Raw genomic sequence first — 25,647 nt, 5'->3', positions numbered from 1 at the left:
CTGTTCAAGGTTTCTTCCCGTTAAAGGGGAGTTTTTCCTTGCCGCTGCTGCCGAGTGCTTGCTCAAGTGGGAATGTTGGCACTTTGTAAATTGTAGAGTATGGCCTTGACCTGCTCTATTTGCACGAGATAACTTTTGTTGTGATTTGACACCATATAATTAAAACTTAATTGGCTTTGTGAAGAGTATATGTTCTTGTCATGTCTCCTTTATATTGCCCTGGTCTGCTCATTTCCTCCATAAAGACATGAAAGTTTGTCATACCATTCTGTATGAAAAAGGTTACTGTTATTTTACTGAACTGACAATCTGTCTAATCAGAGTATGTGTAGGGACAACGTGTAATGTTTCACAAGAAGTTGTCTTGAATTCAAAGTTTTACAGTAACACCTGTTTAGAAGATGAAAAAACATACAAAGATACACAGCAATATTATTGTATTATATTTCAAAGCAGGACTACAAGCTACAGCATACTGGCGATGTTAATATTAAAGTCTACATTCTATATTCATCTTTCATCAAGTACAATTCAACATGGTATTATAGTGCAGCACTTTGGTTTCTTTTTAAGAAGGTTTTCAGATGAAATGAGGAGGAGAAAATGAGATACGATCCCTGAGAAGGCATTTCAATGTGTACATAGCCTACTTTACTTAAGACCAGAGAAACAAAATATCTTTTTAAGATTGTATACTGTCTTAAATGCCCCACACAAGATTTTATTTCACAGTATCGGCTAAGAAGGCAACTATGAACTTAATTAGTTCAAACATTCTCCAGAAAAAAATCTTGTAATGTTAAATCCAACCAACATCTTCAAACACCTTGGTACTCATGTTTGCAGTGTCCAACATACAGAGGTTCCGCTTGGATGCTACGCCTTGACGAGAAAAGGAAGAAGAAACATACACAGTAATAAAGTAGACAGTATGAGAAAGAGAGCATTGTTTTGTTGAGGTATCCCAGCACTAAATTCTTGAAAAGCCCTGGATCAAAAAAGTGAAGTAGGCCTACCTTAGGAGCTTGCAGCGAAAGTCCTGCAAGCGAGGAAATGCCTTGTCAACACTGGAGGTCTGCTTTTCATCACTCCACAGTCTCTCTGCCGCAGCACTCGCCCTTGGCCTGTGATTTTGGGTGCAACCAGAATTTTGAATGATTACATGCAATTGTTTTTGCACTTACTATATTACTAGATCACTAGTTGGATGATTTCAGGGGTCTTTTTAATCTCGTACCAAAGACGTGGAGTGAGATTGGTGGCATCAACGTACTCCCCCCACATGCAGACCTCACCCCCTATTACCAGCTTCTTCTGTTCCTCAGTACCTGTGAGGGGGTGGTGAAAAGCTTTAATAACACTGTGGGTTTTAATTAAAGATAAGATGGTAATGACTGCACTACCAAATAATGATTTTACTACCAATCTGCATTTTCACTTCAAATTTGCCACACCACTTCAAGTCACAACTCAGCAAGTCAATGTTTAAATGAGCCTCTATAACTAGCAATTACCATTGGCAACTCCCATCACCAGCTTTTAACTGAGCCAGGTTAAAATAGTGATATTACTTGGCCATCCACAGACCAGAAAAGTTCTGTGGATACACAGCATAGTGCGCCAGTCCTGGCAATATGAAATGTGGTTGATGTACCACAGGGCAGCCAGCAGGACCCTCTTGCCAGCTTTGGTAATCCTGGTTCACATAATTTGTTCCCCTCCTATGGGGCAAAACACCTGAACTCCTGGTGGATTCCTGGAATTGGTTATTTCGTTGTAAAAGCATACACTCTCCAAAACTAATTTATTAATAAACTCAAGCCTTGTCATAATATCGTTACTCCTAAATCTCAGAATATGCTGTGTACCGTACATGATGGTGCTCTAACCAAGGAGAGTATGAGGTGAACTGAATCTAAGGGTGGTCCCATTTATGACTTAACTCCTTACACACATCATGTTAGAGTAGACCCTTTCCCACTCTTCCATCTCGTCTTTCTCCTTCTGCTGCTTCTTCATGCAAACTTAAGTCAGCAATGCAGTTTAGCTCCCAGCTCCCTTTCACAATATTTTGCAATCTTTCAACCCTTTCCCACGTTCCCTCTGTTCCTGCATAGATACTGGGTGTCGTTTAACTTTTGAATCATGCTTCATCTTTGTAAAAATAACTGCAGATGAAAATATTTTTATACTTCTGTGTTTGGGAGAAGAGTGTGCATGTTCGCCATGGGTCTGAACATCAGACAACATAGTGAGCTTGTATCACAGTAATCACACTTCTCTGCAGCTCACTTCCATATTATACTAACTGCAAGTTAAGTACTGTTTGTACTATTTGAAAAGTGATGAAAATAGTAAACTTATTTTCATGCTATGAAGATACATGTACAGTACATTCTGTGTACAATTAGTACACCAAATGGAATTGGGACACAGAATATGACTTTAACGCTGATGCATGACCAAATGTCTTCACTGCCACCTAGTGGTACAGCTACAAATATCACATTGTGTTGTACTAACAGCTGAAAAGGTTTGGCCACCCCATATTTCACATGAAACCAAGCTTCACCTGTAAATTACATAGTTAGAGACAAAACCACAGCACGCAGGAAGGACAACTTCAACCAGCCACATCACACAGGTTCTTTTCTGACCCTTGAAAGCGAGGGGCCACACAGTGTAGTAGGGGGCCCAGTTGTGTGTAGGTCCTGGCTGGTCCAGATACCATGGAGAGGCCAGAATGACCCTGAGTCCTGCTTTAGTCACCTTGCGGACTTCACACAGGTAACAGCCCCCTCTCCATACCTCCACCACTGACAGAGACCTACGCTGCAACACAATGCTGTAGACTATCAGACTTGTGTGATTCATTAACTTGCCTTTATCAGACAATATGCTGCTGAACCTGCTAAACAAAAAATTATATTGTAACTGAAAAGAAATGCCCGAGATATTGAACATAGATAGAGTATGTGGATGACCGCATAAGTGTTTATTTTAGCTATAATGGGCTAATTATTTTTAGATGTCTGCATATCTGCACTGGGGCAGTACGCAAAAGTATTGTTTTGTTCTATATTGTAGATGTGTTATTTGTTGGAGTGTACTTACTCGTTCATTGTAGTCAAACACATCCTGCCACACGATAGTTGTCTTGCTGAGAGCTGAAGTGATATTCACAATGCTGGAAACAGAGACATTACTGATGATTTGTAACAATGTGTTGGTTGGTGTGTTCCCTCAGGCTTTTTAGTTTTAAAACCTACCTCTCCATGTAAAATGCCTCCAACTTGGTGAAGTCTGCTCCAAATCCCATCTTCTGCATGAATGCTCGAACGTCAGGATTGGATCTCCTATGAAAGCAGGCAGTGGGCGTCATTTATCTATATGTAATTACGTTCTTTGTTAAGGTACATTTTTCAGGCACTTCAAGTTATTTCAACTACATTTAAGTTATTAATGTACCTGCATCAACAACCTGGCACAAGAAATAAACTTTTCCCTCCTTTTCATTGGTTTTTCTTTTTGTGTGTACATCCCTCTGCACACTGTAGTATCATATAGATAAATGGACAGATAGACAGTTGGGTAGATAGATAGATAGATAGATAGATAGATAGATAGATAGATAGATAGATAGATAGATAGATAGATAGATAGATAGATAGATAGCTATCTCTGCACACTGTAGTATCAGTCACTAAAGGGTCAAAACAGCAGGATTGGTCATTGCATACAAAGAAAAGGTGACATTCCTTGCATGTCTTTGCTGCCAAATTTGTTAACAATAGTGATCAAAACCAGGAAATCCTGGTTGAAATCATTAACAGTCAGCAGGCATTCAAAAGGTCAGTTACATTTCAGCTTACCAGCAGGAAAAGTCGACCTCATCCCCTCCTATGTGGATATAGGAATCAGGGAACACTGATGACACTTCCTTAAGTAGTTTCGCCATGAACTGGTAAGTGGAGGGTAACACTGGATTAACAGGACCAAAAGTACCTGTCGGGGTGCCCATCCTGTAGCAGGGAGTCAACAGGTCAGACTGCCCTGGGAAGTAAATGGTATTCAATCAGATTTTGTTCAGCATTTTGTGACATTATATTTCTTGCATTGTCCGCAGAGTGCAGGCCAGGGTTATCATTGTTAACTAAACTAAAAACTAAAACTAGGAGTGACAACACATAATGGTTAAAAGAAATACAAACTAGACTTTAGATAAAAGGGAAAACTGACTGAAACAATACTGTGTACTGAAATAATGTTTTTAGTTTTAGTCTTTGCAAACGTATTCAAGTCTGTCAACACATCCAGCATGAGGAGCCACTGGTATACTGAGACTGTCTCTGTGACTGGGTGTCAGCTGCATTCACAAACTGTTTTTTCATGTGTTGTAATACGAATGCTGAACTTCTTAAATCTTGCCCCTGAAAAATACCCCTTATGTTATATCAAAAAAGTACTAAATCTAAAAAGTAAGTAAGAATATGAAAGTAAAAAAACTAAAACTAAAACTGAAATGATTAAAAACTAAACTAAAATGAAACATTTTTAAGCAATAAAAAAACAAACTCAAACATGGCAACCCACTCTGGAAATTAACTGAAACTAAACAAAAATACAAAACTATTCCAGTGCAGGCATTTGCTGCCACTGATGTTGCCGTGAGAGTTACTTCCAGATAAGAAGTGAGGGAAGCTCACAACTCCGTACATGTCTTGTTGCCATTTATAGTCTTGCTTGCAGGTTTGGCAGACAGTGTTCAAATGGCAATTGCTTTATAGGTTGAAGATAAACAAGCTGAGATAATTCAGCTAAAAGAGGTGTTTTTGAGTAAATGTGGCTTATGTGGGTTTTGTATTTTACCTTTTCCCCAAGATTTGGTGTGGCCAGGCGAATCAAACTCAGGAAGGACCCTTATTCCCCACAGCCTGGCATATGAGATCACCCTTCTCACATCTGACTGTGTGTAGATGTGAGTCATCGGATGGAAAGCCCCCTGAGTCAGAGCCAGAAGCCTTTGTTCAGGGTGGATGCAATTTTTAAGCAGTTTCCAACCTCATGAGTTTACATACAGTAGACCTGGTTAAAATCTACAATAATATACAGTACTGTGAAAAAGTCTTAGCCAGCTGTGACAAAATGCTGTAAAGTAAGAATGCTTTCAAAAATATAAGATTTATAAGATTTTATCGATTTACAAAATGCTAAGTGAGTGAACAGAATCTAAATCAAATCAGTATTTGGTGCAGCCACCCTTTGCCTTCAAAACAGCATCAGTTCTTCTAGGTACACTTGCACAAAGTCAGGGATTCTGTGGGATCATAGTCAGGTGCATGATTAACCAATTATATCAAACATGAGCTAATGATCATCAGTTCCATATGAAGGTTGAAACACAGTCATTAACTGAAACAGAAAGAGCTGTAGGAGGCTTAAAACTGGGTGAGGAACAGCCAAACTCTGCTACCAAGGTGAGGGTGTGAAAGACAGTTTTATGTCACAGGTCATTATGGCAAGACTGAGCACAGCAACAAGACACAGGGTAGTTATACTGCATCAGCAAGGTCTCTCCAGGCAAAGATTTCAAAGCAGACTGGGATTTCAAGATGTGCTGTTCAAGCTCTTTTGAAGAAGCATAGAGAAATGGGCCACATTGAGGACTGTAGACGCAGTGGTCGGCTAAGGAAACTTAGTGCAGCAGATGAAAGACACATCATGCTCACTTCCCTTCGAAATCAGAACATGTCCAGCAGTGCCATCAGTGCAGAAACCAGTGGGACCCAGGTACACTCATCTACTGTCCGCAGAGGTCTGACTAGAAGTGGTCTTCATGGAAGACATGCAGTCAAACAGCCAAACCTCCAACATGGAAACATAGCAGAGCGATTCAACTATGCACAAAAACATAGGAACTGGGGTGCAGAAAAATGGCACAATGTGGTCTGGACTGATGAGTCAAAATTTGAAATATTTGGCTGTAGCAGAAGGCAGTTTGGTACAATAATGAGTGTGTGCAGGCAACAGTTAAGCATGTTAACAAAAAATCAATACTGATTTGATTTAGATTTTTCTTCTGTTCGCTCACTTTGCATTTTGTAAATTGATGGAAATGCACAATTAAATTTTATATTTTTGAAAGTATTCTTACTTTACAGCATTTCTTCCCAGCTGCCTAAAACTTTTGACCAGTACTGCACATAACAGTTTCATCTCCTGAAATGCAGATAAAAAAAATGTTGCAAAGCAAATTATAATAAATGTGCACAAGACTCAAGGTGGACTATTCTTTATCATCACTAAACAGCTCTCTTCATCCACATAACATACCTTACTGGAAAGGTCTGGAAAAGTGCGGCTCTGGTAAGGGAAGGAGGGGTCGTCAACAATGTGCCAATGAAACACATTGAACTTACTGTAGGCCATTGCATCCTAACAAGAAAGGCATACGTTAACAGCGCTGATGACAAGTGTGATCAATGAATCAGAAGGCTGAGATTCAGATTATACAGCAATTATGTAATCTGACTATTACCAGGGTTTTTAAAATGCTCTGCACTGGTAAATAGTGACGTGACGTGTCCAACAAAATCCCTCTGAATTGAAACCGGGGGAAGTCTTCAATCTCAGTCTTGTTCACAAAATACTGAAAAAAGGGAAAAAAGCATTAAAAAATCTATTTGATTTAATTGATCCATCCCAAACAATAATCAAACTCTCTAACAAAGATTTTATTTTCAAGAGGTAATGACATCAGAGACCTTAGTTTGAGCATTTAAAAAAAAAAAAAATCTGACTTACTGAGTCAAAATCATCTTGATACACCAGCTGACTGAAGGTTTCCAGACCTGTGCTTGATCAGAGGATATATAGTAGATAATCAACAATCACTTTAATCTACAGATTTAACAGTAAAATACTTGAGAAATACAGTGCAACTTTTAAGGAACCTAGCCTTTCCTTTGTTGAACGTAACTGATTGTTGTTCATTCATTTTTACACTTATTAGTTTAGTTTTTTTAGTTTTTAAATGTTCTTCAAATTACATATCGGCTATAATCACCTCTTACAGCGCCCCACACTGTTTCCGCATTCAGAGATGCTTGCCCCGCAGAGACACTCAGATTGTCTGGAACAAAAATAGGAGCATGTTGGATAATCCATCGAGTCCTGGCCGGTTGGGACGGTTGTTGTCACTGTGACGTTACCTGTGGTGATACTTACATCTCTCAGAGGAGTCCTCTTTCGGGTAACCCTCACAATCATCATGGTCAACACTGATCTCAACAATAAATGGTTTAACCACACTGAATCGCAGGGCACCGTTTGCGGTTGATCCTAAAAGTGAAATGAATACAGTCACTAGTTGTTGGGTGAAAGTTTTAGTAGAAGTGCACACATCGCCAATGTTACAATCAAACTGCCTACAGTATTTCTAAAAACACAAACATGACGCTGAGCTACTCTGGTCCATTGTCATTGTGTGTTTTTAGAGTAGTTAGGCCTACACTGCCTGACTGATGAACTGCTGTCTCTACAAAGCCCATTGATCTACTTTAAAAGCCCACATCACAAACAAAACATTGAAAACAAAACCAGCGAGCACTTTGCTCTACAGTTTTGGCCATTCATAATACAGTCATCTTACACATAAGAACCACCATATAATCTTACTCTTAATGCTCACACTAGTTTTTAATAAGCCTGGCTTTACATACATGTTATAAACGGATTATACATTTTATGATGACATATAAATAGCTTCAAACACATTTGTGAATATCTACCAATTTCGTTTTAACTCCATGTTACTTTATCACCTACCAGAAGTGTAGCCTGGAAAAATAAGAGAAAAGTATCTGCTGAATGCAGCATCCAGGACAGAGCAGCCCTGCTGGGCGACTGATTGCTTTCCGTAACCAAAGTAGAAAGCCTGTGGGTTCAGTGGGTATCGCTCCGGCGTAGAGGTGAAGCTCTGCGGTAAAGGCCACACTCCCTCCGCTGTGTGCGGGCCAACCTGGAGGATAATTAATAGCAGCAGATGAAAATTTGGACGGGTGTACCGTCCAGAGCTAACCATGTACCTGACTTCCATGTCTCCATGCGACGGGATGATCTGCACCGTGTGGCTGTATCAGTCAGGTGCTCCAGAGAAGGCAGTCACGTGACTGGGGCCACAAGGTGTGGCTGTTTTCTTTCTTTCTTTTCTCCATAAATTTGATGAATACTGGCAGCAGACACATTACACATACATCAATATGGTGACGTGACAAATAAAATAAGTAAATACATTTAAGGTAAAGTATTGATCTTCACCAAAACAATATCCCATTTGTATTGTGTTGTGCTACTTTATAATGATGTGAAGCAATTATTTTTTCCAATAGAAATTGTCTTTGCAGTGTTTTTTTCAGGAAGTATAGATTCAAGTTGGAATTTAAATATAAGTATTTTACCTAATGAATAGTTTTTCCATCTCAAACCACCAACATAATGTTTAAAGGTTTAAGTTTAAGATAAATGTTGGATATCAGTCCACAAACTTGCAACATGTGGACAGTAGAAAAACAAATGCACCTTTGTCTTCCTCTTCCTCATTACAGAATCTACACAACGATGATTGATCAACATTAAACTTATTAAGTTGTTTTTTTAGTAACAGTAATTTTATAGAATATCTTCAATTGAAAGAGTCTGGAACAGGACTCAGTTGTTGTTTCTTAGATTGTTCTGAAGAACTGTTTCCAATGTATTCAAATATCAAATGTATCTTCGCAAACGGATCGGACTATGTGTGGCAAGGCAGTAAGACCTCTGCTCTGCAACGTGAAATGATAAATTATTCTCTATCTTTTTTTCTTGTTTCAGATAGCCATTTCAAGTTAAAAATGTTGTATATATGCCCATACATAAAGCAAAATTGATGGCAGGAAAGGATATTTCCCTGTAGTATCTAATACAGCCTATCATTTATTAAGATGATTCCATTTCTTAGAAGGGATTCCTATTTATTAACATTTGTGACTTTATCCATATTACTTTATTTTGGATATCTGCTGGGGTGTCTGGTGGTAATATTGGAAACTAAACCAAGACTTCAATGCATTTTTAAAAAAGCAGAGATTTTCTAATATTCCATTAAATAACCATTCTGAATAATGAGATTTTAATTGAAAAGGGAACAATTTACTACCAAACACACAATAAAATGGTGGCTTTTCAGTGGTTCTTTGGGTTGGTTGAGGTGCTATATAGCACCACTGCATATAAAGAACCTGTTTGGCCTCTACATGGTTCTGTACATGGTGTTGGTGTGTACACCAAAAGTGGTTCCAGTATGATTACAAGCACAAACAAATTGGTGCTATTTGGGTTTAGTTTGAAGAACAAATATGCAGAGGACAAGGTTTGACTAGTTCTCAAGAAACTATTTTGGTACGTTTTGTTAATCCAGGATGCCTTTAAGGACAGATTCATTGTTTTTTCTTTCTTTCCTTCTTTCTATCTTTCTTTTTCTTTTTGTTAAATAGCAGGTGAATGCTTTCTACAGCTTGTAAGTGCTGTATATTCACATTTAGGAGCACTATCCTGTGGGCTACTTTTACTTCTGTGAGTAAATTAACGGTGCTCCAAATAAAATATTCAAGCTAATGTAAAACTGTGGGAGACTAATGAAGAAGGCTACAACTATTGGCGTACTTAAGTACAAATTCTGACAAAAAAATATGGTGTTTATTTATTTATTTTTTTTTTTAATGAAATCTAAAAACCTATGAAGCACTATAGACAAAGTAAGAATCGTACACTTATCGTACCTGTTTTTTTTTTTTTATCATTATTATTTTTTTTTATTTTTTTAAACCGTTGGCCTTGCCTACATTTTATGAGGGCGGAGTGTTTTTTGAACTTGCTGCTAACTTTGGCTGCAAATGTTTGGATCAGACTAATAATATTTTTCGTGTGTATTTGACAACATTTGCAAACATATTCGTGCGAAAACTAAAGCGTGTCATATAAATACAATTATTTTTTTGACATTTTCCTGCACAGCCCGTCTGACGTAAGGCCGTCGTCAGTTGGTGACGCTGTGTCTCTTTGTTGGCTTAGCAGCGGCGACGTTTTGTTGTTATTTTCGCTGCAGCTGAAAAACAGGCTCGGATAATTTTGGTTTTCGTTTTGTTCCGCAATCAACATTTCACACACTGTAGACCTTTAGGTGTGCTTGTCACAAGTTGATAACCACCCTAGGAATGGACTCAGACGAGGGTTATAACTATGAATACGACGACGAAGAGGAGGAATGTAGCGAGGACAGCGCCGAAGAGGAGCCCGAGGACGACACCCTGGAGCTCGGAGAGGTGGAGTTGGTCGATCCCGTGGTGGCCGGTGGGGAGCGAGACGAGTGCGGCGAGACTGGTGGAGGTGGCCACGGTCCCGGCGAGGAGGAGGAGGAGGACTACCGCTTCGAGGTCCTGACTGCCGAGCAGATCCTCCAGCATATGGTGGAGTGTATCAGGGAGGTCAACGAGGTCATCCAGGTAGGTATTTTGGTGTGTCAGTGTCAGGAAAGACCGGGGTCCAGGCTTGGATGAAGCGTAAACAGGCCATGGACGTTAGCTTAGCCGTTAGCCTCGTAGGAGTAGTTTACTTGCTGGAAGTTGGCAGTTCCACACCAGTGATACGATTTAAATTTGACTAAAAACATTTTTCTCAATGTAGCTTTCTTTTGTGTGTATAACATTTGTATCTACGGCGTGGGCAGCATTAAATGAGCACATTTATGTTCCAATTTTCATACGAAATTTGTTCCAGGAAGTAGTCCAATCCCATATTGAGAAGTTGGCAGCAACGTCTGCTAAGCTAATGTTAGCTTGCCAGTTAGCTAGGTTGCTATCTAGCCAACTGTGACCGTTAACCTAGCAGCCCACCAAAAAGCGTAACGTCTTTAATTGTTGAATTAAACAACTGCCAACTCGTATTAGACGACACTCGGGGTGCATTATCAAAGCTATTTAAGCTCAACGATCCAAATTTCATAAAATAGCATTAGCATTGACGTTCTTTTAACGTTGGACGAAAGGCTTGGTCATCGAGTTGGTTAGCAAGTTACATGCTACATTATCTACGTTAACGTTAACAAACTATCTTCTTATGGCCTCCAAAACACTTTAGGTGGATAACACGAAGTAACGTAATGATCTGGCCACAGCTAACTATATCTTAAATTAAACATCAGGAGGGAAGTCAGTGGAGCCCTTCGGCTTATCGTTAACTTGGGCCTCCATTTCCTTTCTCTTATCTACAGTTGGGTACAGAATAAAATGGAAAGTGGTCTTGTTAGATCTGTCCCCGGTTACGTTTTTAAGAAATGGCGTTGCATTTTATACAAATAAAAGTGTTCAATGAGTGTCATCATTTCACTTTACACAAGTTTTAAACTTAAAACTGGTAAAATACCAGTACTGTGGATACAGTACAGCCGCATGGCAGTTGTTTCCTCAATAGAGACAGTCATGGTGATTCTTCTATAAATAGTATTTAGGTCTACCTACTTAATTTCATGATTTTTGCAGCATCTACAAATAACAACTGCATAAAAATAACAATAGACAACTGCATTGGTTATCTGAATTAGTGAAGTTCAGTGTGGAGAATGTGACAAAACGATAGTTATCTTGATTTTAGTTATCCTGGAAATGTCTCTGGTGACTGTGCCTTCACACATATGAAGAGTGACTGGTTTGTGCCTGGCCTCTGAAGACACCTTGGGGATGAAGTTACAATTGGCTGATGGATTTTGTCATCTGTAGACTGTCAGAAATTACACTGCAAACTTTAGGTAGACATAATAGGGAAAACTTCCATGAATGCTGACCAAGAACATACTGAGGGGTATTTGTAATAGTTTGCCCACCCCAGTTATTGCAGTGAGGGAAGACCAAGTAGTGGGAACACTTCAGTAACTCTATACCACAAGTACAACAGCACCACAAACTACAGCCTCTAAAATGGGTATAGAATTGAATCAACACCTCTCTGAAACATTATTAACAAAAACTGACCTTCATGAAGGTAGGATTTATTACAGTGCTGTTGTATAAGACTGCTCTCAGTTTTAGTTAGGCATGGCAAATAAACTGGCAACTGAGTGTATTGTCATACACTATCAGTACATTGGTATGGATATCATAATTTGTTCCGTTGAGGTGTGTTCAGCTGAAATTGCAGATTTCTTTCAGGAACCATTATGCTCTCAGCATTTCGTCCATTTATGTCTGTCTGGCAAATGTATACATGTGGCTGAATGAATCTTTCATAGAAGTTTGCAAAACACATCGCGTCTTGAGAAATGATTCGACCATTTTAGAGAAACATTTCCCCTTCAATTACACAAATAACGAATCTTATCTGATTCTCTTGTTTGGTGACACTGATTTTCATCGAACACTGCATTGTAATAGCACTGTGTCATGAATTACCATGTGATTGCCACAATTGCCTAATTACATCAGGATTGAATGAAATGAGGATTGTGTGTATGAACAGGTACATGCATACAATTTGCTTATCTAATCTTGTAATTGCTGAGAACAATCCCAAGTGCTTTGCTTAAACAGTGACACCGTGATACTGTAGCATAATGTGCTCTACTCTTGCACTATTGCAACAATTTCAAAATGGGAGGTTAAATGTTTATTCTCGTGCCATTTACAAAACATTTTTTACTACACTTTTGAAATCGACCAGCATCGTCATTCCCTGGACAGACAGGCCCATGTAACCACAATGACACTTGGTACACATCGATGTGGTGACATCAGTTGCCAGACTTTTGATTATTACTATTAACTGTTCATTCAACAAAAGGTATGAACACCAACAGAAACTTTTTGTGCTTTTATTGCAAGGATTAGTTTGTTAGCAGTGTGGAGGGGAGTAGATTTATGTGATTTTTTTTTTCCTTTTTTTTCTTGGAAGTGTGGAGTAGGCTTTCTGTGGTAGTTACTGAAGATACAAGGTGTTTGTCCACTGTCCCCAGTGTTTTTAGATTTTTTTATTACTCCCTTTCTTAAATAGAAATGCAACCCATTTATAGTTCATTTTTGCATATCGGCACCCACATTCATCAAATTAAAAATATGAATTTGTATAATATGCTATGATTTTAAACATTAAGTGTCTGTTCTGTGCAGCAGCAGTAGAGTCACACCTGTCAGATTTTACATATCACATGACAAGAGTAAGGAGAGCTGACCAAGATGATACGATAGCATTGGATTTGGTGTCAACGCGAAACATAATAGCACCTGCTTGGCAATATTTCTGATTTAAGGGGAGCATCTAAAGATCTAATTTTGAAGATCAAAGTAAGTGCTCTCCAGATATTGAGCATCATCAATGAATGTCTTTTCCTATAAAATGTCTGGTCCAATCATTAACACAGGGGACATTTCCTCAGCCTGGTATCCCTAGTGTGGAGCGTCTTTTTAAAAGTCTTCTTTTATATTCCACTATACTGCTCCCATAAGCAATCTGGATTCAGGCACAATTCTAAAAGCATTGTTTTTGTCTTGTGTTATCAAAGCAATTGTAATCACTGCTGGAGTGTAGTCTTGAGTCTTTTGGTTATAAGGCTACAAACAACCAATGGATCTTTTCCCTGGCTGATGGTAGAAATCTTTCTGTAGTAATACACCCAGACTTGTGTGCGGTGGGGCTATACATGTGTATGTGTATATGGCAGCAGCAGTGACTTGAGGAGTTATTGAAAGTAGGAGCTCCACTCTGCTCACATATTCACACACTGCAAGTCAAGAGTTTTTGTGCAGAATGCAGTATTTGTGTTGCTCTTTGAGCACAAACAATATATGGCTGATTCCACCAAAGTTACTCTGGCAGCTCTTGGTGGCCTGGCACTCTACTAATCAAGTCCACTTTCAAATGTGATACTGGCTAGCTGAAATTTTCAGTTAGTGACTTAAGCTGACTTTGAAGTAGGTAATAACTTAATTCTTCAACTGCATTCAACTTTATTAGTGACTCCAGTTTCATTTGTATCCGAGCTTACTATATGAATGTGCCTGCTGGCGACAAGGCAATAGGAAGTGCTACTGCTACTGCTAAGGTTGAAAAGGTGTATCCAAAGAATATATGTATATTTAACATGCTATTTGATCATTTATGCTCAACAGAATGCCCAGAAGTAATGTGACAAAAAAATAAAATTACTTACCCTGACAGAATATATTGTGACATATCTGTCTGTGTCATATCATCACCGATACTGCAGTGCAGTGCAGTATGGATCTGTCTTACCATAAACACTACAGGATCCACCTTGCAAATAAAAATGCATAGTCAAGTATCAATTCGCTCATACAGAGTTTAGATTGAGCTAGAAATAGTACTGATGTGATGAACCTTTTCATTAAATATTTTTTGTGGATTGGTTTCTCTTTGGTTTTGTTGCTCATTCAGTCAGAATTCAGGATTACCGCGCCATAATTAATTTTGCCGGCAGCACACGTCAAACAACTGAGTATGATGTGTTTTTACCAATAAAATGGCAGGTTTTTGCGACAAAAGTGAAGCACCACATTTGGTTTCACTAACTGCAGTATGTGCAAGCTGACCAATTATACTTGTTGAAATGTTCACACAGCCATGTTCACTTCCTCTGATACACCATCATTTGTCCAGATGTTTTTTTTTTGTTTTTTTTTTTAAACCATGTGTCTAACGTTCAGGTTTATTGCGTCATAAAAAGGTACCATTTTGCTTGTGAAAAGTCTACTGTGACCAGAAAAATGTCAACTTTTCTTCAGTGTAATGAAATACAGCAGAAGAGCCTTGCCCTGAATACTACTTTCTGTGAATATTTTTTCAAATTTTGTTACAGAGGAGGTGACTTAACTTCATGGTTCAAATTTTTTTAGCAGTAGTTGGAAGTGGTTTTGGATTTCAATGTAATGAAATATGTTTCTGATATTTGTGTCCATGCCCACTAACATGGGTGAACGGAAATGCAAGGGAGAATTATTGAATCTCGTACAACTGAAGCCATTTCAATGACTTCATTTTATTTCAGCCATTCTGACTCAGTTGTAGGCTTAATCCATATCTGAAACCATGGACCATGAAGCTGTCTGTTGTTACGCAACACCCAAAATTTTAAGTTGCTTTAGTGAATATTGAAAATTAGCAGTGGTTAAATGTAAAAGCCAGGTTTATTTCTGACCCAAAAATTTCTTGTTTCTCTAGAATCCTGCAACAATAACACGCATCCTTCTCAGTCACTTCAACTGGGACAAAGAAAAGCTCATGGAAAGGTGAGAACAACTCACTCAAGTGCATTCTTTATTTGCCTCCTTATGATTTGCTTATGTTAGCTGAGACATCCTTGGGAGAGCTTGTGACCACTTGCTTTTCTTTAACACTGTGATTTCTGTGTCTCAATTTTTGCAGGTATTTCGACGGTAATCTTGACAAGCTTTTCTCTGAGTGTCATGTCATTAACCCCAGTAAGAAGCCTCGGATCCGTCCTCCAATCAACACTAGATCATCAGCACAGGACATGCCATGTCAGATCTGCTATCTGAACTTCCCCAACTCTGTGAGTCCCGTAACAACACCAGTGATATGTTACACTAGCTGAATGTGTGTTCAAATCTACAGTAACTTTTGGTGCTTCAATAGGGATTTTGCTGAAAATTGTTAGACACTAAAGGTCATATTTTAACCTATGTAATCCAAGGGGACTCCCTTAACTGAAGCATCGTTGCAGACATTTTAACAAATTTCCAAATTCTTCTTTCAGATCTACTTAACTGCCTTGGTTAACAGAATAGTGAAAAGGATGGCTAACTTGACATCACAAAATGTGATCACATTATCTGTTATAAGTTTAATGCTGTGAATGTAACTGAAACATTCACCCAGTATATTGATAAATATTATTCTTTATCAGTACAGTGATCTAATTTTACTTTGAAGGCCAAAATTAATCAAATCCAAGGGTTGTATGAGCTGCCCAGAAGTTGTGATGTTAATAAGGGCATTAGCTGAGATTGGAATGAGACATCTCCCTACCAGCTGGTGGCTTTGCCAGTTGTGGTTAGGGTGGGAGAGTGTCAGGACATGTCAGGTGATAAGAGTACCTGAACAGTAGATTGTTTTAAGTAAAGGTTATTACTATAAAGAGCCAAAGGGAAAACTGCTTTAAAATTGTTACATAACTTCAATGGAAAGCTGAATGCTTCTATGTCCTCCTCACTTGGAAATTTTTCAGAGGTCATATACAGCTGTCTAGTAGCAATCACATTGAAATGGTACATTTCAGTGGAAAATGAGTGTGTCCCGAAGATGGTAGGATTTGTATCTTCTCTACCAGCTGCCACTCACTGCTACATGATTCACTCGAATTCAAATAGAGGGTTTGATTTATGTGGCTGAATCATGTATGGGCACATACACTATTGTCCTGTACTTACAGACTGGTGGAGGAAGCCTAATTGTTTGACAGGCATTCTTCTGGCAGGACCCATTTCCATTAATACCAGATGCCAGAACATACTGTACTTAAACACTGTAGTAGACCAGATTAATCCACTCATGGGTGTCATGTATTGAAGGGCATAGTTGTTTTTAAACAGCGTTGCATTTAAGATAAGATAAGATATTTATTTATTGATCCCTCAGTGGGGAAACTTTGCTGTTACAGCAGCTCAAAGGGACAGACAAAAAAAATAAAAGCACACAGTTAAGAATTAGAAATTTCATGTGTTGGTGGAAGAATCATTCGAGAAAAACTCTGAAAGGTTCCTCAAACATTTGGTTTCAAATAATTAGGTTCCTCCAGCTATTACACTGTTCCTCTGGCCATCACACATTTATCAACAGAACTGTAATGTCAAGGTGAAGACATCTCTACAAATTGATCAAAATTAAAGACTGTGTGAAGCCTGAATCCTATGTTGGAGTATATTGTCTCAACAAGGGATAAATGCACATTATCAAGGCCAGTAGGTTAAGTTTTCCAGCTATGATGTTATGTTGTTTTCCCAAGTAAAATATTTCTGTTTTGGAGTTTCTTGTAGTGGGACCTGGTTTGAATTTCACTGTGGTTGGGAGCAGGCGGTTGAATACAATACAGGATTATGACAAGGGGGTCAAAATTGGTTTACTCAGGTTTCTTTATGTGTGAGTCAGAGATCAACACTGTCTAAAAATGTCTGCTGGTTTATTAAGTTTAAACACCAGTGAGGAGATTGGACATTGAGCAAGTCCTGTTAGTTGCACATGACTGTCACTGACCATGGATAAATATACAATGTATGGTAGCTCATAATGACCAAACAGGACAATAATTTAGCCAAATGATCTACATTTAAATCAGATCGAAGTGTTTTATTCAAATGCAGAGGAGGAGGAAAATAAGCTTGTTATTACCAACTGGTATGTGTTAGAGAACTGCATTGGGATTGGGATCCTGCAGGTCCTATGAGACCCAAAGCAAAGCTCACTGGAGCGAGTGGTTTAAACTTCGTTGTGGGCGGGAGCAGGCGATCTGGAACATTAACACTGTGAGAGTGGAACATGCACATTGTGGGAGTGGGTGGTAATGGTCAGAAATCCAGCAGACAGGAGTGGGATTTAAAAAAACAGTCCCGCGAAGCGCACTCATTTGTAGCACACTAAATTACCCATCCGTTTTTTAAAAGTCAGTTTGTTAAACAAAGTTGTTTTGTCAAATCTGGATTATGTGTTTCCTACAAATGGCCTCACTTTGAGAGCTTTGACTCACCATGTTGAAGCACATATACTTGTAATAGTGTAATGTCTTGTCTTATTCATGAAATGTTGCTCTCTTACAGTATTTTACAGGCCTGGAGTGTGGACACAAGTTCTGCATGCAGTGCTGGGGAGATTACCTGACCACCAAAATCATAGAAGAAGGAATGGGACAGGTACCCACTGACTTTTTTCTTAAGGGTAGAAGTCACTGATACTGATCACTGTTACTGAACAACACTGTTGGTGTTTAATTACTGTCTGACTAATGATTTTCCCTCTGTGTTGCCTTCTCAGACCATTTCTTGTCCTGCTCATAGTTGTGACATTTTGGTTGATGACAACACAGTCATGTGAGTATCTTGTTGTCTTTATGTCTCGTTTAATATTGGTTAAGAGTGAGCAGAATACAAAGATGTGACTGACCAATTCTATGAAAAGAGCAGGAAACAAATTAATAAATTATTCTTGTTGTTTTATATTGATCTTTATTTGTTGCCTAAAGGACTTAAAAAGTCAAAATATTATAATAAAGCCAATACACCATTCAAATAGTAGAGAACACAGACATGATTATTAAGGTATCAAGGTCCGTTGTTTGTGACTTTACAACACAGGATTGCTGATTGTAGCCCCTTCATGCTATACACATACGTACACACACACACACTAGAATTGAATAAGAAAATAAAACAAAATGGAACAATATTTACAGTTATTTATACCAGTATATATGTAATTGTTAAATTCAAATGATTCAAAAGAAAATGAAGATCATTGTTTTAAACTCTGACATGCTTTCTACATTTAATACCATAGTTCCTTAGTGCATTTAACAGGAATATAAATCCTAAATTGGAAGAATTCTTTTACCTGACATATTGTCTTCTAAAAGAAAGTTCTTAATGCAGGGAAATCTAGTTACACCATTACTTGTGTGGATATTCAGCCTGTAGCGCAATGAAATATTCCTCTATATGGAGCATGGACAGTAATCTCCTACACCAGCTGTTAAGCTGACAGTAATTGTCTTAACCTACATTCTGACCAGCTAGCAGGAGACCTAACAGTGTTTTCACTGATCAGTTTATGGTGCAACACACACAGGAGCATATGCTCCTCATGCCAATATTTAACTTCATGAAATGCTGTTGTACCTCTTAGTTAAGAGCTAGCATTCATGTAACTGTTAAACTGTAATTATGAACTGTAACTGTAATTATGTAATTTTACTTCATTGAGCTATTCAGGAAACCGTAAAATTGTTTGGCCTTTTTTTGTTTTCTGCATTGTTGCTTGGAAGGTATGCACTTTTACCAAACTCACCAATTTTATGTAAAGAAGGCTAATAAATAATTTGACTTCTCCTATAGGCGCCTCATAACAGATTCAAAAGTGAAGTTGAAGTACCAGCATTTAATTACAAATAGTTTTGTAGAGGTAAGCTTTGAGATTTCTTTTTTTCTCCTTTAACAGTATGTTGAAATGGAACACAAAGCCTTGTTCTGTGATGTTAAGCTGTTAGATTATCCTTTATGCACTACTTGGAAAAGCAGGGACCTGTGGTCTTAAGCATCCATGAAACTATGGGTTGATATTCTTTCTCATTGCTCCTTTAAGTGCAATCGACTGTTAAAGTGGTGCCCTGCACCAGACTGCCATCATGTTGTCAAAGTCCAATATCCAGATGCCAAGCCAGTGAGGTGCAAGTGTGGTCGTCAGTTCTGGTAAGAGTGCTTGTTTAAACACAAAAAGTTTTTTAGACTATGGTAACCTGACAGTGGCAGCACTTAAATCTGTAAGTTTGATAATAATTAGTAAACGTTTTGTGAATTTGACTTGTGATTCCTCTGATGGCGCAGCTTCAACTGTGGAGAGAATTGGCACGATCCTGTCAAGTGTAAGGTAAGCCAATCAGAATTTCAGTCAAGATGCTGGAGGAATAGGTTACCATTTCTGTAAGGTGATAAAATATTCCTGTGAATGATCTTAATCTTATTTAAATTCCTTTGTAGTGGCTGAGAAAATGGATTAAGAAATGTGATGATGACAGTGAAACTTCAAACTGGATTGCAGCAAATACTAAGGTATGGAATCAATTAAATTCTATTTAACATTTGTTTCTCCCTCTTTTTTGTAAAAAAACTAAAATTAATTTTTCTTCTCTCCTGACAGGAGTGTCCAAAATGCCATGTGACCATTGAGAAAGATGGTGGCTGCAATCACATGGTTTGTCGGAACCAGAACTGCAAAGCTGAGTTCTGCTGGGTCTGCCTGGGTCCATGGGAACCCCACGGCTCAGCCTGGTAAGAAATAATGACTTATAAAGTAAATGATAATGGTGTCACATATAGGCCATGTTGGAATATACTTGAAGTAGGATAGTTTTCATTTCATTTAAAAACTTTGAAATCTTAAAATAAGTGGAAACCTAATTTATCTATTCAAATATCAACTTCAGATTGTCATTTCATGTCAAAACGCATCTGATATCTCTATGTTCTGACCCGACTGTGACGTTTCAGGTACAACTGCAATCGCTACAATGAAGATGATGCCAAGGCAGCCAGAGATGCTCAAGAAGTAACGAAACTCATCCTGATCCATTTTAAAAGCTTTGCATGGTGTTTTATATTAGCAGATATGCCACATATTATTTGTCCACTTTTTGGTCATGATGCCTTCTTTCAGTATGCAAAATTCAGCCATATTTGCCACAGGTGCCACTGGTATTTCTAATTATTCATTTTTTATTAGAATGTAATCCACTCCATGTAATCTACGACTACAGGAATACGGATGTAAATTATCAATCTTGCTAACTCCAGCATGTTTACATCTAGTTTTTTTATACTGATGCTCATTAACGTACATTGTCCCTATCAAATAGACAAATAAAATAATCTTGAAAAGTCACAGTTCTCTGTGTAACCCCGCTGTACACTGTTAGGAAGTTTATCTAAAAACAGTGGATTCAGTAGGAAGGTTGCTGCGTCCACCTCATAGTAAGTGTTCACTACACCCGTGACAAACATGGCTGATTGTGGCATACTGAAGAATAGTGTCTTGCCTGAAATCTGAGACATGATCCAGCACCCAGTGAGTTTGAAGATTTGTAGTCTAGTATGTGTCAAGTTAAACTTGCTTGAGTTAAATCCAGTTCCATGCTGTGTGTCTGCAGCGCTCTAGGGCAGCCTTGCAGAGGTACCTGTTCTACTGCAACCGCTACATGAACCACATGCAGAGCCTGCGCTTTGAGCACAAGCTCTATGCTCAGGTCAAGCAGAAGATGGAGGAGATGCAGCAGCACAACATGTCCTGGATTGAGGTGCAGTTTCTGAAGAAGGCTGTGGATGTGCTGTGCCAGTGCCGCTCCACACTCATGTTCACTTACGTCTTTGCCTTCTACCTCAAGAAGAACAACCAGTCCATTATTTTTGAGGTATGACAAAAGTAAAGTCGTTGGCTCCAATGTCAGAAATGTGAGCAGATGGTGAATGACATAGATAAGTAGAACTATTTTAGTTATCGTGTTATATTTATACATGTATAACAATTTATCATTGTAATGGAATTGTGTTTAGGTGCAATGTTTGTCGTGCCACATGAAAGCAGCACTACAGTACACGATCCTGAACCTGTTGGAAACCCCCCCGAACTAGATTTTCTCTAGATTTGTTGAACTTACTTATTGGGACTAATGTCAGATAATTAGTCGTCATGACTGATTGTAATACCTCTAGTGGGTGAAAACATAAACATAACTAACTCATATTAGACTTCCATTATATATATATTTTGATTATATTTTGGTCTTGTAGGTGTTTCTGGTCTAATGATGACTCAGTAGTACATTTTTATGCCTCAGCCAACAACTGTGGCTGGAGGCATTAGGTCTTCAGGCTGTCAGTCTGTCTGTCCCATTCTCATGAACACGATATCTCAGGAACGCCTCAAGGGAATTACTTCACATTTGGCCCAAACGTTCTTCTGACTTAAGGGTGAACTGGTTAGATTTTTTTTGGTCAAAGGTCAATGTCACCGTGACCTCACAAGATAAATATTTGAATGAACTCAAGAATTCTTCCACTAATATGACAGAATTTCACACAAATGTGCAATAGGATAAAATGATGAGGTCAACAAAGGTCAACTTCACTTTAACTTCATAATGTTCTCCAAAAACACTTTTCTGGTCATTATTCAACACTGTACCACAGGAACAACAACGGGAGATTGTAACCGTATTTTACATTTGGATAGATAGTAATTTGTTGAGACTAATCTTGGGTGCCCACCTTGAAACTGTGGTGCGTTGTATTGATTGGTCTGTGCTGGCAGGTTGAAGATATGTGTGAAGCATTCACATTTTAGAATTGGTAGCTGCTTTACGGCAACATCCGTATTATAGTTTATAGCTTCTTAAAGTCCTTCATAGTCTTCATTACATGCAGGAGTCTGGACAGACATTGATGTAAACTGCAATTTGACTGGTTGTTGTCGGCATACAAGTGTGAGGAGTAATTCTAGTTTTCTGACAGAAGTTTTTAAAACTCTCAATTGTGAAACCACATTCCATCCCACAAAAAGACTACTTTTGTCAAACACAAGATTGGAAATTAAGAATATATTATTAGATTATCTTGCCAGAGGGAGCTGTGCACCACACTCAGCTCTCTCTGACAGACATTTTTTCTCTTCCTTCTCTCCCTGCACAGTTAGGTTTTTTTTTTTTTTTTTTTTGAAAGACAGATTATCCCACAAAATTCTGGCCACATTTCCATTCATCGTTCCTTTCTGGCAGCAGAACTAGTTCACTGACAAAGGACCAAGACCAAATTAACCATCTGGTTGTTGGACGGGCGAATGGGAGAACGCTGGCCCAAACTTCCTGTAGTCTGAGCCGGGCCTTACGCAGACTTTTCTTTTCTTTCCATCTATGCAGTGGCATAGACTAATGTTGTTTCATCAATGTTTTGGTTCATCAGAACAACCAGGCAGACCTGGAAAATGCCACTGAGGTGCTGTCTGGCTACCTAGAGCGGGATATCTCCCAGGATTCCTTGCAGGACATCAAGCAGAAAGTACAAGATAAGTACAGGTCAGTGAGGGAAGAATTGTAATCGCTGCCTGCCACTGTTTGTGTGTTCCTGGACTCTTAACAAATGTTTTGTCTCTCTACAGATACTGTGAGAGCAGGCGGAGAGTGCTGCTACAGCACGTGCATGAAGGTTATGAGAAGGACCTGTGGGAGTACATTGAGGATTGAGGACACGTCCCAATGCAACGGACTCTTGAGTATCTTGACAAACTAGAGCGCTGATGCAATTTAACAGGGCAGCACGGGCCTTCTGCCACCTCTCCTTTGGCAAACCAACCACTTTTGCATCATTTTTCCTGGATTTGTTTAACAAAATCTTCAAAGTAAATTATATTTAAATAAAAGGTAGAGTAATAAAAAGAAAGTGTACTACAGTAATGTTAGCAACAGAGTGGAGTCTTGAGAAAGCAGAAAATCCATCTTAAACAAATACATCCTTTGGGCTTGTATTGTAACACCTCCCCTGAACTATCTTATTTTCCTTTTTTGCTTGTGAATTTTTCTGTTTTTGATTTTGAATTTTGTTTTCCCATTAGTGTGAAAATGTTTTCAACACAGCTTTAATTGTCCTGGCCATGTCTGCAATATGTGGTGAGATCCTTGTCTGAGTGGCTGAATGTCGATAGGCTGATTGCAAAGGGGCAAAGACATTTCAGGGGGGAAAGAAGAAAAAAACATCAAAAGAACAAAATATCAAGTCTGTATTTTTCAATTTGTAAATAGTCCATATGCATGGAAGTTAAAGAGCAAGAGTGGCACGTGTTTGCATAATTTTGAAATATTTATTCTTTACCAATATTGAGAAAGGTGTACTTTTGCTATCTAAGTTGAGTCTGTTTACTCCCTCCATAGTGTGTGGGAGCTTGGAGGTCTTTGGCAATAAGGCATTCGCCCTATCATCCTCAGTCTCTTCAGAGCGGTGCACAAGTTACACCTTATCAGCAACTCTAAAAGGGGAGTGATAGAAATAATATCTTTGTTGCCAAGTGATCAGATAAAGGACTTGGTGAAAGTGCACGGCAGACATAGAAAACCAAGAGCAGAAAGGTTTTACAGTTCAAAGGTAAGGTAGAATGCTCCGGCCCTGTGTCCCTCTATTCTAACCTTTTGCCGTACCCTCTTAGTTGTTTTTAGAGGTGTTTGACATTTAGGAACATTACTAATTATTTGCAAGAGCCAAACTGAGTGACATTCACTCTTTTTTTATTTTTTTCTCTCTTTCCCGACGTGGCTTGAGGTAGCCCTCTTAAAGCTCAGCTTGCACCTTGGGGATTGAATGAGGGTAACAGAATGTACTGACAGCACAGCTTTGTAGTGCTGCTAATTGGGCTGGATCACTGTCAAACAGGGTCAGGCACTTGCATCACTCTTGCAGGGAATACTTGGATGGCATGGGGCTGATGGGGGCCGTGCCTCTTTGAAGAGATCTCTTACCTTGCAGTGAGTCTGAACATTGCTTTAAACCGAGCTACACAGATGGACTTGCGTGATCCGTAGGCAGATGAGGAATATAGGGCAAACTTCTAAAGGGTTGTAGGACTGTTTTATAACGCTGTTATGCTTTTGCATTAAAGACTGTATTTTTCGCACATGGGTTGAGGAATCGACATTGAAATGTCAGTGCCCCTCCAGGTTTTGCATTGTTCAATGTGGTGGTTGCTTTGGTTGTCAAGCTCTCTGCTTGTAAATGCTCGTTCATGTCTCTGCAATATGGCAGTCTTCACAGGATTGACTGGAGGGGACATGAATATACAGGCACTGATGCAAGTCAGAAGATGACACCAAAGTGTCAGCTTTCATTAAAACACATCCTTTAACCCAGTTTCAGATCTTTGGGGAATTCTCTCCCAAATGCTTCTTATGTGTTCAGACTTATTATTTTATCCTAGCAAATTATAAACTGTATTGTTTATTTGAATAAATGTCATGAGAAATCTCATTTTTGGGAGTACTGTGTGAGTCATTAGAGTAGGTTTGGTCTCATTAATTACCCAAACATCCATGATGCATTTCTGCACTATGTATTTTGCGATGTAGTGTACCACAGACCTTTGCAGAGCTGTCTTCCAGAATTGCGTGGAATTAATTTGGTAACTTTGATTGAATAATTTTGATTTTAGGCAAAAATGTTAGCTTTTATGCACCACATTTACATGCAGATTGTATGATAAAGATCCGGTGGTTGTTTGTATGATGTCTCTTTTTGAATTAATTTTGTCTCAAGTCACAGACCAATGATGACATAAGTTGAATGGATAATAGCAAAAGATGGGCTGTTTTCTCTAAACTGTCTTGCAGGTAACACTCCAGCTATAGTTGTGATCATAAGGCTAATATGCTCTCCAGGGCTCACTCTGTTTTCATTGTGTCTGCTAGTGGTTCATGAACATTTCAACATTAATGTTTGAAGTAACAGAAGCAGCTACTTAACATTAAATTGAGACATCCAAAAACTTTTAATACTTTTCTACATATCTTTTCTTTATGCTATCAAAAGTGTTTTATTTCCTATTAGTGTAAAGATGTGGGAAAAATTAGTTGTCTGTTTTGGAGAAAATATTAAAGTGCAAAATGTTGCAAACATCGTTCTGGCATGGGTGATTGTTTGATAATGGACGCAATGTTTTTGTTGTGGCAGCAGCCATTTTTATTCAAAAGAACCTTTCGGCACGATCTATATCAATGTGTTTTTACATCATGTCCTTCAGAAGACTACCAGTGTGCGCTGCAGAGGTCACTCATACAAGCTAAAC

General features: G+C 38.7%; 2 protein-coding genes across 2 annotated transcripts; one reads left to right on the top strand and one right to left on the bottom strand.

Annotated features, from left to right (window-relative positions):
- Positions 1-464: 464 nt before the first annotated feature.
- On the bottom strand, positions 465-8,110 carry hexa (hexosaminidase A (alpha polypeptide)). Its single transcript, XM_070830962.1, has 14 exons — positions 7,828-8,110; positions 7,228-7,341; positions 7,067-7,132; positions 6,805-6,851; positions 6,539-6,649; positions 6,334-6,435; positions 4,870-5,002; positions 3,873-4,053; positions 3,270-3,356; positions 3,115-3,187; positions 2,658-2,832; positions 1,238-1,328; positions 1,017-1,124; positions 465-882 (listed from the first exon to the last, which is right to left on the bottom strand). The coding sequence occupies exons 1-14, from the start codon at positions 8,096-8,098 to the stop codon at positions 819-821; spliced, it is 1,623 nt and encodes a 540-aa protein (XP_070687063.1). The 5' UTR covers positions 8,099-8,110; the 3' UTR covers positions 465-818.
- A 1,988-nt stretch (positions 8,111-10,098) lies between these two features.
- arih1 (ariadne ubiquitin-conjugating enzyme E2 binding protein homolog 1 (Drosophila)) lies at positions 10,099-25,479 on the top strand. The gene is made up of 14 exons (XM_070830302.1): positions 10,099-10,541; positions 15,265-15,332; positions 15,469-15,616; positions 17,877-17,969; positions 18,091-18,146; positions 19,167-19,233; positions 19,414-19,520; positions 19,656-19,698; positions 19,809-19,880; positions 19,969-20,099; positions 20,319-20,376; positions 20,975-21,235; positions 22,782-22,894; positions 22,978-25,479. Exons 1-14 carry the CDS (start codon positions 10,254-10,256, stop codon positions 23,060-23,062), a joined length of 1,590 nt encoding a protein of 529 aa, XP_070686403.1. The 5' UTR covers positions 10,099-10,253; the 3' UTR covers positions 23,063-25,479.
- Positions 25,480-25,647: the final 168 nt, after the last annotated feature.

This window comes from Pempheris klunzingeri, chromosome 5, assembly GCF_042242105.1.
Source record: "Pempheris klunzingeri isolate RE-2024b chromosome 5, fPemKlu1.hap1, whole genome shotgun sequence".
Taxonomy (NCBI): Eukaryota; Metazoa; Chordata; class Actinopteri; order Acropomatiformes; family Pempheridae; genus Pempheris; species Pempheris klunzingeri.
The sequence above is the reverse complement of the archived record's forward strand: the minus strand, read 5'-3'. Positions and strand labels throughout refer to the sequence as shown.